Source organism: Ailuropoda melanoleuca, chromosome 1 (genome assembly GCF_002007445.2).
Source record: "Ailuropoda melanoleuca isolate Jingjing chromosome 1, ASM200744v2, whole genome shotgun sequence".
NCBI classification, from domain to species: Eukaryota; Metazoa; Chordata; class Mammalia; order Carnivora; family Ursidae; genus Ailuropoda; species Ailuropoda melanoleuca.
Genome location: NC_048218.1, coordinates 184,188,558 through 184,207,474, shown reverse-complemented (window position 1 = coordinate 184,207,474; position 18,917 = coordinate 184,188,558). Strand labels below are relative to the sequence as shown.

General features: G+C 39.4%; 1 protein-coding gene and 1 non-coding gene across 5 annotated transcripts in view; one reads left to right on the top strand and one right to left on the bottom strand.

The window, feature by feature from the left end:
- The window catches only part of PTPRZ1 (protein tyrosine phosphatase receptor type Z1), a 184,599-nt gene extending 175,528 nt beyond the window's left edge, over window positions 1-9,071 (bottom strand). For 2 of the 4 annotated variants that reach the window (XM_034671185.1, XM_034671187.1), the window contains exon 1: window positions 8,517-9,071. In XM_034671185.1, coding sequence (XP_034527076.1) covers window positions 8,517-8,574 — 58 coding nt within the window. In that variant the 5' untranslated portion in view covers window positions 8,575-9,071. The remainder of the gene's footprint in view (window positions 1-8,516) is intronic. The other 2 variants (XM_034671193.1, XM_034671189.1) reach the window with 2 other exon arrangements.
- Window positions 9,072-17,767: 8,696 nt separating this feature from the next.
- LOC117795580 lies at window positions 17,768-17,870 on the top strand. The gene has a single exon (XR_004619650.1). It is a non-coding gene; the product is annotated as a small nucleolar RNA U13 (small nucleolar RNA).
- Window positions 17,871-18,917: the final 1,047 nt, after the last annotated feature.

Below are 18,917 nucleotides of genomic sequence, written 5' to 3'. Positions count from 1 at the left end.
TACAGCTAAGAAATCCGAGATCAAGGGGCTAGCTGGAGAGAGCTCTCTTCCTGGCTTACGGATGGCTGCCATCTCACTCTGTCCTCACATGATACGGAGAAAGCAAGCTCTGGTCTCTCTTTCTCTTCTTATAAGGATATGAATTCTACCATGGGGATTCCACTCTCATGACCTCATCTAAACCTAATTACTTCCCACAGGCCCCACCTCCAAACACCATACACATTGGGTGGTAGGACTTCAAAACAGGAGTGTTGAGGGGACATGAACGTTCAGTTCACGACACCAGATAATTCTAAAGTGCAGCCGGGATTGCGAACCACTGACCTAGATCAATGGTTATCAATTTTTTTTTTGCATCGCAACAAACATGACAGCCATATCGCACATGCAGTATGCTCCTCTGGGCAGACCAAGGGTCCGTACAAGTCTGTGTGTCAGGGGAATGCCACTTTTATATAACCCGTTCAAGAAATGTAAGAGGGTGAAAATGTCCCTACAGAAATCACTTTTAACTTTCTGATGACAATGTGATTGAAAACCATCAGAAAATCTAGAGAGTTCTTTATATCTGGCCAGCATTTTGTTATTCTAAGCACAGAATCAGGACTCTGGTGGTAATCATGATCTCTGCTTAAAAAGGTCATTTTATTTAATTTTCTTTTAAAGATTTATTTATTTATTTGTCAGAGAGAGAGCGTGCACAAACAGAGGGAGAAGCAGGCTCCCTGCTGAGCAGGGAGCCCAACTTGGGGCTAGATTCCAAGACCCTGGGATCATGACCTGAGCCAAAAGCAGACGCTTCACCGACTGAGCCACCCAGGTGACCCAAAAAAGGTCATTTTAAAACAGCAACATTTTCTTTTATTCCTACTCATGGTACTGAGTTGATCACTTCAGAGGAAAGGTTTAGTATCAAGCCCCATCTTGAATTAAATATATTAGAGCTTTAGAATTCAAGAAATAAGTGGTCCAGTCAGTGATGGTGAAAGAACAAAAAAATTATGGAGTAAATGTCAACGGGTAAGGTAGAGAAAGAGAAGGACAGAATAATTCTCCAAGAGTGGAAAACAATCTGTAGTCATTGTTATTGATATTTTAATAGAAACTCTTTCCTTATCGCTAATTAATAAATTATTCTTTCCGAATATATGAAGACTATATTTCCAAGGAAACCTGTAAAAAATGTACCTTTTGTTAATATGTGCATAAATCGATGCATGCTTGCTGAATGAGACCAGAAGGTTCACATTAACGACGACCCTGAATAACTGAATTTACTTTAATATCTGTGTGCAAATATCAGAAGTAAAAAAACCAAAAACCCAAAGCAACCTGCTCATTTTAACATACTAGAATTTTTAGGAAGGGATGTTAACCCATATTTTAAAAACTGTATTAAGTACATGGGTGCCCAGCTGGCTCAGTCAGATGAACATACAACTCTCGATCCCAGGGTCATGAGTTCAAGCCACACGCTGGGTGTACAGATTACTTCAATCAATACATAAAAACTAAAAAAAAAAAAAATTGTGTTAACTACAAAGCTCCCCAAATTATATTAACATAGTAAAAATATTTTTAAATAATGGTATCGAATAGTATCAGTCTCCTCTTTATCAAACTCTTCATCAAGATGCTGAGCAATGTTGACTTCAGTTTTTTTTTTTTAATCTTAGATTCACACTTAAAGGAAGTGAAGGTGGAAAGGAAAAGTCACACACACACACACACACACCAAAAAAGAAAGGAAGGATGGTGAGTGAGAGAAAATAAAGCAAATATCTTAATAGAAGAGCAAGTCTTTTTCCTGCTTCTAACTCCTATGAGGATTTCTAATTCATTCCATTATTTGTTCCATTTGCATTCAACTCAATTCAAATATTTGTTGAACATCTATGTGCAGGACTAAGCTGGGCACAGTACCTCATCTCCATGATTAATGATAAAACTACAGACAAATTCTAAAACCATGAATATCCACATAAGATAACTGCACTTCCTGTGCTTTATGTGGTTTCCAGAACTGCCTTGGGCAGCTGACTGACTGAAAATACAGTCTTCATGGATTCAAGATACTTACCGACCACCCCTTACCCCCACTACCTTCTCCTCCCTAACAGGTGAACATGTGTGCACACACACACTCACAGAGGCGCACACACACTGACTTGATGCCCTGCCCCCTGGGACAGAGCCAAGCTTCACTGCTACCAAGCCATCTATAATTAAATGTCAAAATTCCTCCTGCCACTACATGTACGGTATCAATCATGGGGACTTTATTTTCCATGCAGATAGTTACTAGATCTATGTGATGCTCATGTGCATTTGTGGGAGAATCAAAGAAAGTGAAGTCCTGGTGCCAGAAGTAGCATTAAAAATGGATGGGTCAAGGTGAAGGCTGACCTAACTCAAAGACTGGGATAAGAATCAAAAGCAGGAAAGGCCAGAGGAAACTGGCTGATCCCAACAGCAAAAAGGTACTGCTAAGAAGTTTCACAGTACTATCTCTCTATGACCTTGTACATTAAAGATTTATTAAGCACTGACTGTAGGTGCTAAAGCCAAGAATGTTAAGTCCAAAGATGAATGAAATAAAGTCTTTGCCTTCATGAAGCTAGTCTAGTGGGGGAGACAGACAGATACTACAAAAACAATATAGTGAATGCTAGAACAAATTATAGAAAGTGAGCTATGAGGACAGAACCCTCACTCCTGAACTAGAAGCTACCTCTCCTGGTCAGCCTGAGTCCATAAAGGCCACCAAGTGGCCATTTAATTTTCTTTGTCTATTGCTGCTCTCTGCCCAAGGTCACCATAATGTCTCTGTGGTTTTTACATGGCCAACACAATACAGGACAAAAATAACCCACATATATCAACACTTTAAATAATATTAATGACTTTAGAAATGCTTTCACTTGTTGACAACTTCTCATCAGTACTAACATTCAACATTTTATCCACTTTTTTGGATTCTAAAACAGCTATTACATAGACTCTCTGCAGTGACAGAAATGTTCTCTACCTACATTGCCCCAGGCAGTGGCCACCAGCCACATGTGGCTACTGAGCACTTGAAATGTGGCTAGTGTGAATGAGGACCTGAATTAATTGACTTTAATACACTTAAAACTGAGCTGTCACATATGCCTAGTGGCTATGGTATTAGAAATCACAGTTCTAAAATATAACTATTTTAGAATTTGCAATACGATCAAATAATTTTCCCCTTAATGACTATACCGTATGTTATACATGTCTCTGAAGAATTAAAAACATGGATAAAAACTGATTTCCTTTTGTAACCTGAAATTGCTGCTAGGGATCACTCCCAATAAAACATTAAAAAGTTAAAAGCAGAATCTAAACATGTCTATGTCTTGTTTAAATTGACTTTGACTTTTACCGCTGGCTTCCTTGATGAAGTGAGAATGTTTCTAAAATATTTGAAAGTTAAGATATTTAACACATTAAGAGAGATTTCAAAAAGACTGCCATTCTCAACTAGTTCTAAATGAAGAAAGTATCTTAAAAGTGAGATTTCAAGAAGATTTTCACTGTGGGGATTGAATCAGATCAGCTGGACTGGAGGCATCATGAACGCTAGGGCTCTGTTTATGCACTGCTTAAATATTACTGCCTAGCAGGTGTCAGGCACTCCGTACACACGTGACAAGGGTAGTTAAAACAGTATGGATGGGGCTGTGCTACATCTGGATCAAGGTGGTTAAATGGTCACACACATTTGTCAAAACTGTCAAGATGGTACACTTTCTAGGGTAAATTATGTTTTAGTGTTTCTTTGTTTTGTTTTGTTTTTTAAAGGGGAAAAAGTAATATGGGAGCACATGAGGAAAATCATGAATGGAGATCTTCAAGAAAGCTCATGGGAATGTAAAATGTAGCATCACATCTCTTAGGAAGCAAGCTAGTAAATTCCAAACAGGAAACTGGTCTCCCAGGAAAGAAAAGAGAAAAAGACTCAGGCTCGAGAGTCAGACCAGACGGAATGCATAGGCTAAAACAGGCTGTGTGAGATTAGGTGAGTCATTTGACTTGCTTGTGTTTCACTTTCCTCAGCCTTAAAATGTGTAAAATGAAAACACCTACCTCCAACAATTTGGGGGAGAATGAAATGAGAAAAATATATATAAAGTATGCAGCACCTGGCAAACACTGAGTGGATGGTAAATGGAAATAAAACACAAGCTCATCTTCTTAATCAAGCCCTTCTTTCGAGATCCTCTGGTTTTGAATGAGGAAGTACCACTTTCATACTATAGTCTGAAACGGGTGGCAAATGGGTGGTTAAGCAAAGCTACCAGGTTAGACAGAACTCAAAGCTCGCTGGAGTAAGGGGACTGGGGAAATGCAGCTCATGTTTCCAGAAAAACCCGAATTTTTTGCCAGAAGCAAAATTCCCACAACATAAAATTTTAAGCAAGTTCCCAAACATCTAGTGCAGACATGGGAGCATAAATGAATTCATCAATGAAATGATTTATCCTGGCAAACTTCCCTAAGTGAAAGCAAGTACAGTCTACATAAAAAGGAAAGAGAGATGAAATAAAGAAAATTACTAGTCTGCAAATCAAAAGTAATTAATTTTCTGAATGGAGACTAGTTATTATTTGGGGAGGAAAAGGATGAATATTTTCTATTCCTGGTTACAATTTGTTTTCAGAGAATAAATAGACCAAGCTGAGAGTCGCAACATTTTGGATTCCACTGCTTCCATACTCAGGATAAATTAAGCAATTCTTGCAGGAATTGGGTATAATTTGTAGTTAATGTGTTCCTTAAAGCGGTAAGATATGACCTAAAAGTTCAGAATCTGATTCATTACATATTGCACAATAATGTTTAAACACTTGAATTTAGTGTAACTCACTTAATTCAAAGATCCTAAATTCTCATTAGTTGAGAGAAACTGTTCCTTAAAAGCTCTTAAAACACCTACCTCTCCTCTATGACTCAGAGTTAAGCCTCCTTACAGGAAAGCCACTGCAGTTTTTCCTATTACCTGTTCAGTGGGTCAAGATTAAATAATGACAGAGTTGTGATGCCATTATATTAGCTCTCCACCTAGTAGAAAACCTTTTAATTATTCTAGAGAAGGTCCAAATTCGCTTAGGGAATTATCCTGGAATCATCTTCAATTTTTGCCTCTCTGATTAAGCATCTCCTTCAGCTGAATAACACTCAATGTTGTCTAACTCTTGTAATTTTTAAAAATACTATTAGGTTGGATATCAGAAATCAAGTCCAACATAAAAACTTGTTAATAATCCAGAACCTCTGCTAACATTTAAATGTCAAACTAGCTCAGTAGTTGTCAAAGTATGGACTTGGACCAACAGCATCACCATATCCTAGGAATTTGTTAGACAACAAGATTCTCAGGCCCCACCCCAGACTACTGAATCAGAAGCTCTTTGGAGTGGGCTCCTAAATCCATATTTTAATAAGTTCTCCTGGTGATTCTGATGCTTACTCAAGTGTGAGAACCGTGGTCTAGCCAGTTCTGGCAAAAAGTATTGAGGCCACAGGCCAATCTTGACAAAATTACCCAAATAGATGAACCCCAAAATATATTCAATCCCCACCTACTAAAAAAAAAATTTTTTTTCCTCTTTAGTCTCTAGTTATCCCTGCTATTAATTTGGAAAGAAAAGATTTGTTTCAGTCCAAATAATTTAATGATTTTTTTTTTCTGTTTGAAGAGTTATTTGAAAGAAACAATTGGTCTATATGTCCAGTTCAGAACATCAGGACATTTTAAACACAGAAAGTGGTGAAGTCATTAATTGCTAACTCATTCTTAATTGTTAACAGGGAGCACCTTAGTGAATGCTCCAACTTGTTCCAGGATAATAATAAGAATAGCAGCCTAACATTCATTCAAACTATATTGGAGAGGTCATCCTACATAGCACCTCTCAGTTGATAGACCTTTCCTGAGCATTAATTACCTGTGCCAAGCCACCTCATTGGCACCAAGGACACGGAAGATGAGCAATAAGTATATCCACAAATACTACAGTAGTTGTTGAGGGAAAAATAATTGAAATGGAGGCCACATATTTTATCTGTAGATAATATGCTTCAGTGTTTCAAAACATATTATTTTGAAATCAAGATAGTCACCTGATTTGAGGTTGACAAGGCCCCTAGGTCAACATGTGGGCAACAATGTAAGAGGTCAACTTTGTTAAAATGGAAAGGGATACAAAAGTTGTCACCTGTCAGTCACAAAAGAAAAAAGCACATTTTGAGTTATAATACAGGCTTACATTCAATATCATTACATAAGCGTGTGATGCTCTTAAAAATTTAATTTAATTCCTTACAGTTATATTGTACATCATCAAAGCATTGAAGAAAACATCCAATAAATCAAAATCTGTATAACCAAAAATAATAGGTTATAAATAATGCTTTATTGAGAAAAGTCTTTGCAAACCATGGAATACTGGCATGGAATATCATTCAGCCACAAAAAGGAATGAAGTACTGATACAGACTACAACACGGATGAATTCTGAAAACATTATGTTAAGCGAATGAAGTCAGATACCAAAGGCCATATATTGTATGATTCTATTTCTATGAAATGCTCAATATGCCAATTTACACACGAAAAGAGAAAGTAGCTTAGCGGTTGCCAGGGCTGTGGTCAGAGAGAATAAGGAATGACTTTAATGGAGTTTCTTTGGCGGGTGATTAAAATGTCCTGTAATTAAATAGTGGTGTTCGTTGTACAATTTCGTCAGTATATTAAAATCCACTGAACTGTACACTTGAAAAAGATGAGCTGTGTGCTATGCAAATTATAACTCAATTTTTAAAAATTCACAATATATTCCAAGCAGTGGTTTGGACGGCATACAAAGCAACATTCTCTGGTTTATCCCTGTATTACAGTGAGATTTATTTTAAATAATAATCTAAACACCAAAAGGATCTGGCTTTCTTGTTAAAACAGATCTATAATAGAAATGCAAATTCAACAGGTGTGTATTTGATGAGCACAGCTCTTTCAAAAAATGTCTCCCCCCCACCATTCAACTCTGTGGTTTTAGAGAAAACCAGGACCCAGATTCTCCTGCTAGCCTTAAATGTCAACCTTGTGTATCACATCACCCCTGAGTATTTTTGTAAAACTTTCAGGATTTAAATTATGTCCATGTATCGGGGGCGGCGGGGGGGCTGCTGGCAATTATCACCCTATTTGAAATGTAAGTCTCATTAGTTAGAACATGAAAATGATTTCTACTTGTAAAGGTTACTGTGCCAAAAGCAGCACCATCTATATTGATTAAAAATGTAGGTTGGGGCGCCTGGGTGGCAGAGCGGTTAAGCGTCTGCCTTCGGCTCAGGGCGTGATCCCGGCGTTATGGGATCGAGCCCCACGTCAGGCTCCTCTGCTATGAGCCTGCTTCTTCCTCTCCCACTCCCCCTGCTTGTGTTCCCTCTCTCGCTGGCTGTCTCTATCTCTGTCTTATAAATAAATAAAAAAAAAAAATCTTTAAAAATGTAGGTTAATATCTACTTTACAATGAATAATCTAAAATTTTAAAAAAATGGGATCCTCTAACTGAAAAGAGTAAAATATGTGTATTCACAAGTACATTTTCTAACTTCCACACCAATTACAGTCCATTGTAATAGAAAATTTTCATGAAAGAAAAAAGATTTTTTTAAATGAAATGTAGAAATTCAATATTACAATTCTTCTGGAAAATGACTGGATCACTTGCATCTGCATCCCAGGTAAATAATTCTGTCTGTTTCAAAATGCAATTTTAGTATTGAATGTGTAACCTGGAAGGCGGTGGGTGAAAGATGAATCCATGAATAAATACATAACCTGCAGCTTTCCTCTGACTTTGGCAGCAGTGGCAGAACGTTGATAGAAATTTTGATTGAAACTTTTTTTTTAAACGTAACTGCCCAGACTTGAATGTGACTAAATTAAAAGTACTCGAAAACACTGAAAAGTCAGGTTGGTGCTTGTTCCTGTTACTACCTTTTGTGTGTGTGTGTGTGTGTGTGTGTGTGTGTGGTGTATAACTCGCATCCGGCACGTGTATTTTTCATTCAAGCCCACAATGAATCTAAAAGCAAAAACCCTATCTAATACGTAGTCCCGCACCTTGGTTGCATTTCTCTTCTTGTGTGTACCTAAAAGGCTCTTTTCACACTTTGCAAAGGAGCAGAGACATGAGCTGTGCGGACCTCAACCGAGCACGGCATGCCTCTCTCTTCTGGCCCAGCTCCCCGCGGGCGGATGGAAGGTGGCGGAGGTGCGAGGTGGGGAGGGGGTGCATTCTCTCACGCCACTGACACCCAACGCGGCGCCTCCAACCCCGTGGGATCCCCAGTCCACCGTGCCTTTTCCCTCCTTGCTAGATGGCGGCGGCGGCAGCAAGTACCTAATGCTCTCAAATCCTCCCACCGTGTCCCAAACGATCCCGGAGATGAAACCCCGCCGAGGTCTGATCACTCACCCAGGCGGCAAACACAGAGGAGCTGGATACAAGCGAGGAAGCGCTTTAGGATTAGCATTTCCAGACGGTCCGGGGGCCCCCACCACGCGGCTGCTCAGCTTCTGGCGCTGGAGAGGGAGGGGGCGCGAAGGAAATGTTTTTTCCTCCAGTGTATAGATTGGCGTGGGATTTTATGTGTATGCGTGTGTGAGTGTGTCTGAAAGAGAGAGCGAGAGAGTGAGAGAGTTAGAGCCAGCAGAGAGACTGAGAGGGGGACGGGAATAATCGGAAGCAGGACGCGCGGTGGTCGCGGGAACTGGGAGCCGCTAGCCGAGGCGCATGCCGGCGGGCGCGCGGGAGTTGGTCTCCTCTGCCAGCGGCGGCCGAGGTCTGAGCGCTCGAAGCGCAGCGGTGCCTGCGTGCCGGGGGCGCGCTCCGGCCCGGGTGTGCGCGCCGCGGCTCGGCGGGGGCGGGGGCGCAACCGCGCCTCTGGGAGCGTGCAGCCGGCCCGGGGTCGCGCGCGGCGGGCGCAGGGGCGCAGGGGCGCGGCTGTTGCTCAGGGTCCGGGTCCCAGAGTGGCGTTCCACATAGCGACACCCCTCCACCCCCCCTCCCCCGGTCCCTGCCGGTGGCTTCGCTGCTCTGGAGTTAGTGGAACCGCTGGGGTTTAGAATCTTCGCGGAGAAAATGTCTCTTCATTAAGACTCCTTCGCCCTTTTGGAAGAGAAGAGGAGGCCAGACCCCCATTGTCCCGCACAGCCAGAGACTGACCTTTGGGGTTCACCCCTAGAAATGTTTTTCATTTTATTGTTGTCCTTCCTGCAGATGCTGAGTGGGTCCAATCAGCAAGTGGTGGGGGCTCCTGTGTAAGCTGGGTTCCCCTCTCCGTTTTCTTTCTTTTTACCAAATCACCAAAGTAGTTCCAAACCCCATTACCTCTAGGGCAGTTGACTGCAAATAATTTCCGGCCCTGATTGTGGCCAGTGAGACCCTGCCCCCTCCTCAGGCTCCAATCAAACTGTTGGGTTGTACACAGCTGCTTGAACGAACTTTCAACTCTGCAATGTTTCTCCCAGAGGGCACTACCCAAGTGCCTCCTCGCACAGGGTCGCACGGAAAGATTTTTTAATTGCGTGATGGAAGGATATACAAAAGATCTATAATACATGCGTCCTGATGCCTCAGAGCTGGAAATGTCACGCCGTATGTGCTTGTTTCTATGGGGGTCTCTGTAACTAGACTGTACTCCTTGATGGCCGGGAGTTTGCCTTATTTATTGTTCTAACCCAGCTCCTAGCACAAAGGCAAAAATAGTCAATAGGTGTACCCTAAATGTTGAATTAATCTGAAACCTAAATGAAAAGATAAGGCAATTGGTGTCCTCCATGAGCCTGACTGCACAGAGCCCTGAAAATTCGTGTGCTTTTCCAAGATTTTCATTTATATACCCCTTAGGTGTAAGTACGTTTTTCTACTTACGTGAAACCCAGTTTGGAGCCTTTTAGGAATCCACTCTAAGGTACGGAAAGTCAAGTTCTGGAATTATCCCTCGTATTCTTAGGAACCATTTAATGTAGGTTATCCGTACAGTGTGTACGCCTGTGTCCTGTTCTTGGTTCTAAAACAGTATTTCACCTTAAATATTCAAAGAAAGCTTATCACATACAAAATTGAGTTCTGAATGTATTTTGAGTATTACTACCAGTTCTCACTAACATGCACCGCCTCTGAACACTAGTTTAAATGTGCAGAGCTAATGATGCCATTTGATGTTGCTTCAGGAATTGATTACAGCCATGTAATAAGAAGTTTCAAGTCTATCTGGAATATTTGTTCAGGAGTACATACAAATATTAACGAATTGACCCTTGATCTTGTCTCATGAATTAGTAAAATGAACTAGAAAAATGCTGTAACTTTTGTAAAAGTTATAATGGTGATTGATGATTGCTCATGTGAGTTTCCATCTAGGAAGAAAATGTTTGCTAATATTAGCAAGAAGTGTAGATATAAACTAGAAACGCATTGAGAGCTTAGAGAGTGTTTAACATGAGCTGAAGTAGGCAGAGAAGTTTTCCTAGAAATGCGTAGTTAATTGAGGAGGACTATCCAGGAAAAAAATTGATGTGCAAGGAGGTGGAGATGGAAATGAAAAGCAGATGTCATGTGCAATAAAAACAGTATGAATTAAATTTGAGCAGATTGAGTGGAGTCAGACTATGGGAAACACTGATTTCCTAGTGGAAGAGTGTGTACCTGAAGTAATAAGCAAGAAAGAACCACAGAAGAAACTTCCTAGAACTTCAGCTGTTTAGAAGGTAGGTTTGCTCTGGGGCATGTAAGGTGTTCCAGGAGGTCTCAGTGATCAAGTCTATCCCAGCAGCCTGCCAGAAGGATCCAACAGTAACAAATATCCTCCTCTCTCCCCTTACTTGGTCAAAAATTCACATCACTGGTCACTCTTCTGAGTCAGATCACAAAGCAAAGGCACCCCTGAAATCAAGGTTACCCTGGTAAAGAGGGCAGGTAGATCTGTGGTTTCTGCTAATTCCATTCCCATATTTTAAAAGATTGTTATTTACCTGGGAAAGCACAAAAGTCACCTTGGAGAGTAGTCCAAGTTGCTATTAAGTTTTCTACAGGGAGAGGAACGGCAACCAATTCTATGAGACTGAGTGACAACAATGGAAAATGTACTTGGAGGACCAGCAGATGTGGATCTGATGGTCCTGGGGAGGGTGGTGGAGTGGGAAGCTCCAGAGGTTCAGGTCCTTAGAAAATTAGGTCATTGCAACAGTCCAGGTGTGGGAGAAGAGAAGGTATCAGAAGGGCGGGAACAACAAAAACATACTGTATCTCACATTTCACAATTTTATGGTCGGTCATGATCATTTCTGAGATGTGTTATGACACATCGTAGTCAATATGCATTAGCCGTTGTGAGTTAAAGTCATAAACCTGTAAAACCCACATGGTTTCATTCAGAGTCTAAATTTATTTATCTTTTTATCTACCTATCTATTCATCCATATATCGATAGATAGAAATATAAAGATATATATTCTATAAGTTTTTAATACATTTGTATTTTAAAATATATTTTATATTTATACTGTGTGTGTGTGCACACATGCTGGTAAAGTTTGTTTACGTTATGCTCTATCATGTCAATCACTTTTCAGTCCTGAGAGTTTGTATTTACGTGCGGAGTTCTGCACATTCCTGGGACAACACTTTCCTTCTCCCAAACAATAACAAACCAGGATTCAATCAGTATGGTAGTTGCATAGCTGAATGGGCATCTTGCTTTTTGGGGGTCTCATCTGGGATTTTTGAGTGACTTGTATCCCAAGGCAGCCAGTGACAATTCATGGGAGACTCATTCAGTTCTTCAATTTTCACTATAAGCTCCTTAATTCCCCAATATTCAAATGGAGATGTGGATCTTCTGGTGGGTCTTCATCTCAGTTTTTGGCTAGAGCTGTGGTTTCCTCAAGTGTAACCTAAGTTTCAGCTGGGTATCCAGAGGTCACACACACAAAAAGAAGGTTGTGTCCATTTCCATTTACTGCACAGCCACAGCTGTAGCTGGAAAGAGAATAGCAGGTGTGCTGTTTCTCATACCAGTTGGCCAAAGGGGTGACCCTGGTGGGGCTGAAACTCTGGCTATACTCTTTGACAGTACCAGTAATAGTTATTTTGTTGAGCTATGCTAACAAAATAAGCTACAAAGTAAATATTTATATCTATCTATATCAGTTCTTTAAAATTCATCCTTTACTTCATTCATTCATTCAATACATTTTTATTGTGTATCCATTATGTACCAGACATTACTTTAGGGGCTGACTGTTCAAGTATGAATTACTCCATCCCTACCATAAAGGAACACAGAGTCTAACAGGAGAGAAAGACATTGCTACTACAAAATGTCTTTGTGGAGGATTGCCAGATAAAATTCAGGATGCCCCGTTAAATTTGAACTTCAGACAAACAGTGAGAAATTTTTTAGTACAATATAATTTTAGTGCACTATGATGCACTAAATTTATTTAGTGAATAATTTTTGGTATAATGAATAAATTTTTAGTACAAAGTAATGTTTTAGTGCACTCCATATGATGTTTGGGACATATTTATATTTTTAAAAATTATCATCTGAAATTCAAACTTCACTGGGTGTCCTGCATTTTTATTTGCTAAAGTTTACCATCTCACTTTGATGTGTCTGGGAATTGTCTGATGTAAGAGCTAATCATTTGTGGTTGTGAAATGTCCATGGTTTCCCACTAGTTTCCTTACTCTACAAATTATTTCCAAAGTATCTCTAATATGAATAAAGTTAGGGGCAGATGGGGGAGGGAGAGTATTTTCTCTGCAGAATCTGCTTAGCTCATAAATTCAAAGGAAGTACTAGGAGACTAAAAATACTGTATAGTCACTAAATAAAAAATGGAATTAAAGGGGAAGTAAAATAGCTGTACTTCTTGTACTATGGCAGTAACAAGTTCCTGTTTGACTCACATACATTATTGCTCATTTTTATCCATTGTCATTCATAAATATCTTTCAGTAGATGTCATTAGGTTGGATTGCTTAAATGTTTACAGTCTGAGAAAGTAATTGTTACCTGTTTAGAAATGAAAGACAGTTTTTGGAATTATAAGGTGTTTGTCAGAAGGAGATCATGTTACTTGAAGCCCTGTATTTTAGACTGTGAGGATAGGTTTATCTTTTGTCTGACACCTTAACAAATTTTGTTCACTCTGATCGACACAATGCATCTACTTATGGCAACTTGTAGTGAAATTTCTGAAAAGAGTTAAGAGTGAAGTAATTTTACTTTCTGCAACATAGTCAACCCTTTTATTTGGGTTTGTCCTACTGGTAACTTCCTACCTAAAAAGCAGTTATTTCCTACCCGCCCAATGACTCTCAGTTTAGTTAGATGGCCTGTTACTGCCTTTTCCTAGGCATAAAACTGCTGGGAGGCTACTCAATGATAAGTCCAGAGCTGAGTGTGATGTGCTACTCTGCATGTATTTGAAAGAGGCATAATTATGATTAAGAGAAAACCATGGTAATTACATACTTTGCCTTTTAGTGTCTTGTTATGATTGACTATAAAATACTTAATCTTATTGTACACAAAGTATATAATTCAGTGATTAAAATTATATTAAAAATACAAAAAGGTAGGTTTTATTATTTGTCCATGTCAGGAAGATTTAGCATAGTACAAGATTCCGCATAATTCTTCCTCTGTATATTAGTAGAATAATCTTCTTTCATATTTTATATGTTTTCATTTTAAAATAGTTTAAAATTAAAACTATAGTCAAAATATAACCATACACTTTGAAAACTATTTGTGAATGAATATTGCTTAAATGTAAGCCAGAAGTGTGCTATATTGTTAATTGTTGGTTGTGTTAAGATAATTGTCAGTTGTACCAAGAGAACTGCATTCTTTAGAAGAGGTGATTCCTCTTCTACATTGTGCTGGTCATAAGATAATGACTGATATTGCAATATCTACAAATCTGGCTCCCTTCTCCCTACCTCACAACCATCTCTATTGTGAAACAGAATAATCATATTTGTCTTTTACCCCAACAACATGATCTGAACTCCATTATTCAAATAAGTTCCAAGGGCATGTGTCTTCAAATTTGTATTGCATTACAAAGACCCAGATGGCTGAATTTAGGTTTAATAAACCTAAATGCTACTTTGATTTCCTTTCCATTTAAAGGTGAAAACGCACTTCTCCATCTTCTACCAGAGACAAGCATGGGCTTTCAAGTCTTCCAACAAGCTTAATTTAAAAGCAATATTTGTCTGCTCTCTAGATCTTTGAAAAATGTCCAAGACGGTGTTAGAGTAGAAAGCAAACATGTAAAACAAGTTCTGCAAATCAGAAAATCAGCACTGGACTGGGTCATTCAAATGAGATGCTGTATTTCATATGTATAAACATTTCTAATAACTGGTCATTTAGCTGTGTCTTGCCTATCTCCAGTCAAAAATAATGTAAAACCACTCTAGATGATCCATTATACTTTTGACATTAAAAACCACTTTGTTCGTCTTTATTTTTAGCCAAAATATGATCTCCCTATAACTTCCCTCCATTTGATTTTAAACCCAGAACAAATCCCTTCCCTTGTAAAAGGTATTCTGCTTTCCTCTAATCCCAAATAATGAGAACTTCCTTCTCTTGCTAAACTTGATCTGAACTCCCAACTCTTCTGGAGCCCATAAGCCATCATTTCTTTAAATCTCTCTCTCCCAATTTATTCTTTCACCAAGCCACTAAACTATTTTTTTCCAGTAAAAAAAAAAAAAAAAAAACTCTTGACCACATGTCTCATTATATAATTACAGTACCAGGTGTGTCTTCCTTTATGATTTTCTCGTAAGAATAGACCATAATCATTATATCCATTTCTTTACCTTCCAATTTCTCTTGAAGCACAAACATTAGGTTTCTGCCTTCCTTATTCCATTTATAGTGGTCTTTAAAAGGTACAGAGTCACAATCTACAGCCTTGCAAGTACAGTGAACCCCCAAAAACTCATCACTCCTCTCACAATGGTATTTTCTAGAATCCACAAAACCTGAAAAGTCTCCTTAGCTGTTCTTCCTCACCCCTCCAATCTAATCAGTCACTAAGTTCCATGGCTTACTCTTAAATTCCATTCTGTTTCTATCATTGTTTCTTCACATAATCAGTGGGCCTGGCATATACTCAGTGACTAATAAATGTTTAAATATACAAACTAATTTATCGAAGAAGGGCAGCTCTTGGGCCAGTTCTATCAGGTACTTCTCATACTGGCTTATGACAAGGTTCCAGAGAGCTCCTTGATGTTCCCTGGTCAGTTCCTGGTCATTAATCCAGATCCTCAGACTGAAGAGGCATCCCCTCTCCCTTGATGACAGACTTAGTCTACACATAACATATCTGCCTTGACTCAGAACTTACATGGTAGTTTTCGTTCTTCAATGGACAGTGTGGCTAGAAGGCCTAGAACATCTCCAGGAAATTACTAGCTTACTATAATCTTATTCTTTCCTCTTCCTTCATAACTACTCCTCCTCTGCCGGTTCCATTCAGGCAGAAGACCAGCCAGGCCTGGGAACTGCAAATTTTCCCGGATGATTCCAGTAGCAGTATCTGGCCTTTAGTTATTTTAAGTTTGGAGAGTTAAGATATATCTGTATTTCTGGGCTGTTGCAAAACCCTCACATTTGCCATTGGTATTCTCGATAAGCATCCACTTTCACTTGCATTCTTTCTAGACAGCTTCTTCTGTTCCTTAAAATAGGAATAGAAGCTGAGGAGGCCCATAGCCGTAGAGGATTCTCTCATTACTCTCGTAAGAAAGGATATAACTCAAACAGATAATGCACAGTTGAGACGCTGGTGTAAACATAAATCAAAGTTCTAGAAAACTATGGTCAACCCTCTACTGAATCTCCTTCTATCACAATAGTGATTATAGTCACACTAACATAGTACCTACTAGGTGTCAAGCTTTTTTCCGAAGGTGCTGTATGTACCTGTTTAATCCTCCAGCAAATGATGTGTGAACATTACCACGTTCCCAGTCTCATAAAAAAACTGAGGCAAAATTATTTGTCCAATCACATAGACTGTAAGTGACAGACCTTGGGCATGAACCCATAAACTTAATTATTAATCTACACCGACTCTCCCTAACGACCATCAAGAGATTCTATGCCAAGTAATCCCTTCCTAAGGTCAGACCGGTGCCTTACATGGTTGGAAACATGTTCCTACCTTGCTTTCCCGATACAGAGTACACTCGACAAAGCTTGCCCCAAGTCAAATGTCAATAACATGAACAACGTGTGATATGAGAAACACTTGTCCTTTCAGGAATTCCAATGTGCTTTTTACCCAAAGAAGACTATTATTAGGGCACCTGGGTGGCTCAGTGGTTGAGTGTCTGCCTTCAGCTCCGGTCGTGATTCCAGGGTCCTAGGATCTCAAGTCCTGCACCGGGATCCCTGCTCCGTGGGGAATCTGCTTCTCCTTCTACCCTCTCCCCCCCGCCCCCCGCCCCCGATCTCTCTCTCTCACGCTCTGAAATAAATAAATAAATAAACAAACAAATAAATAAATAAATAAATAAAGTCTTTCAAAAAAAAAAGAGAGAGAGAACTATTATTAGCCTGAGATGAATACAGTAACTCCCCCTTATCTGCAGTTTCTCTTTCTGCAGTTTCAGTTCTCAGCCATCAACCGCGGTCCCGAAGCAGATGGATGATCTTCCTTCTGACGAATCGGCAGAATGACAAAAGAAGCCTAACTTTACGTCAGAATGCTACGTCATTACCTTGCTTAGTCTCGCGGAGGCATTTTATCATCTCATCACGAGAAGAAGGGTGAGTACGGCTCAGTAAGATATTTTAAGAGAGCGAGACCACATTCACACAAGTTTTGTTACAGTCTGTTATAATTGTTCTATTTTATTATTACGTATTGTTGTTACTCTCTTACTGGGCCTAATTTATAAGATAAACTTTATCATAGGTGTGTTTGCATAGGAAAAAGCATAGTATATATAGAGTTCAGCACTATCCAGGTCCCCACCAGGGGCCTTGGGCTGTACCCCCCACGGATGAGGGGGGACTGCTGTACTGGCTTGTGTTTCTCTTCAGTTACCTAAGTAGATATATTTGGAACTAATCTGTGCAAAGATTTGGGAAATCAATGTAGGAGAGTTGAGCAGAAGGAGACATCAAAACTAGAGAACAAGGGGATATCATTAGGAACTTTGTTTTCTTCCCTGGGGACCTTGCACCTGGTAAATTTTTGCCTACATTATCTTTCCTCACTCCCAAACCCCCAAAATTAGATATATCATTCCCCCATTTTGCAGATATTTTCTAAGGCTGTGAGAATTTAGCATTACTCAGAATCAAAGAACTTGTGGTAGTGGAATTGAATGAAAAACTCAGTTTCTCTGGTTCCAGCGTGTGTACTTTTTCATAAACGTACCTAGAATTGACAGTCATAGGAAGGCATCTTTCTTAAGAAATGGTAGTGCAATACTTACTGTATCACCGAAGGAGAACCTGTGGTTCGAGCTGAATCAACAAGATTCCTGCTAGCTTGGTATTCCAAAGAAAGTGGTTCTTCATTACGTTTATGCCTATACCTCTTCATATGTGTATATTTGACAAACTTTAATTTGAAGATTAATCAAGCACATTTAGTAACATGAAGACCTACAGATAGATCCTTTTGTAGTTCATAAACGTGATGATTGGGTATTCATGCTTTCTATGATGTGTGCCTCCCTCAAACCTTGTTACCACCTTGGCACATTACCAGTTTGACATGGAGGAAAGAAAAAAGAAAAGAAAAAAGAAAGAGAAAGAGAAAGAAAGGGGAGAGAGAGAAAGAAAGAAAGAAAGAGAGAGAGAGAAAGAAATGCCTAAGGATAAGGGCAACTTAAAATGAAAACCAAAATGGAGAAATGGGTTATGCATAGTGAACGTTATTGGTCAGGATGGCCTAAGTTATGCTATAGTAACAGCAACAAAAAATTAACTCTCCATGACCAGACAAAAATTTATTTCTTGCTCACTTGGAGCCAGTTTAGGATTCAAGTGACTCTCCAGGGTATCTGCCTTGAATGCCATTGTTTGACAATCCAAGCTGCTTTGAGCTTTTGGCAACTCCGTCTCAACACGCATTTTCACAATTTCAGGGAAAGAGAGTGCTGGTGGGTCTTGCACTGTCAACTTAAATATCTCCACATGGACATGACATATATCACTTCACTTCCAGCCCATTGGCTCTCCAATGTGCCTAGAAGGAAAAGAGAAACAAACGGGGTGAGTAATAGAGGTATCTCCTACACAGAGCAAAAATTGAAAAAGAGAAAGAAAAAGAGAATGGAGAGTATGAAATAGAAAGAGAAAATCGATGGAGTATACTGTTTTATGATTGCATAATTGCGTATCAAACAATTGATCATTGTTTTTTCTATCTTAGGTTCTGAATGTTAAAAATTATTCTACAGTCTTTTAGGGGGAAAACATGTAAATCTCCACTGTTAAAGTCGAAACAGCTCACTAAATGTTAACCTGTACCCTCCATCACTCTGAGATGTTGCTCCATCCCTAAAGGCTCTTGTGGGAGGTTGAAGAGATGGATGAATAAGAGGAGAGGCTGAATATGACAGCAGAGCAAATAGTTTGTGTTACAAAAGCAAATCACTTCTCTGATTCTTTCCTACCTTTTTTTTACCTTTGAAATGAAAAATGTTGATTCCATTTATATACTTTAAGATCATGAAGGCATGAACTCATTGCTTGTATTTATAACAGCACTAGTCATTCTATCACTGCTTAGAAAATGAAAAATGATTTTACCACTTTTA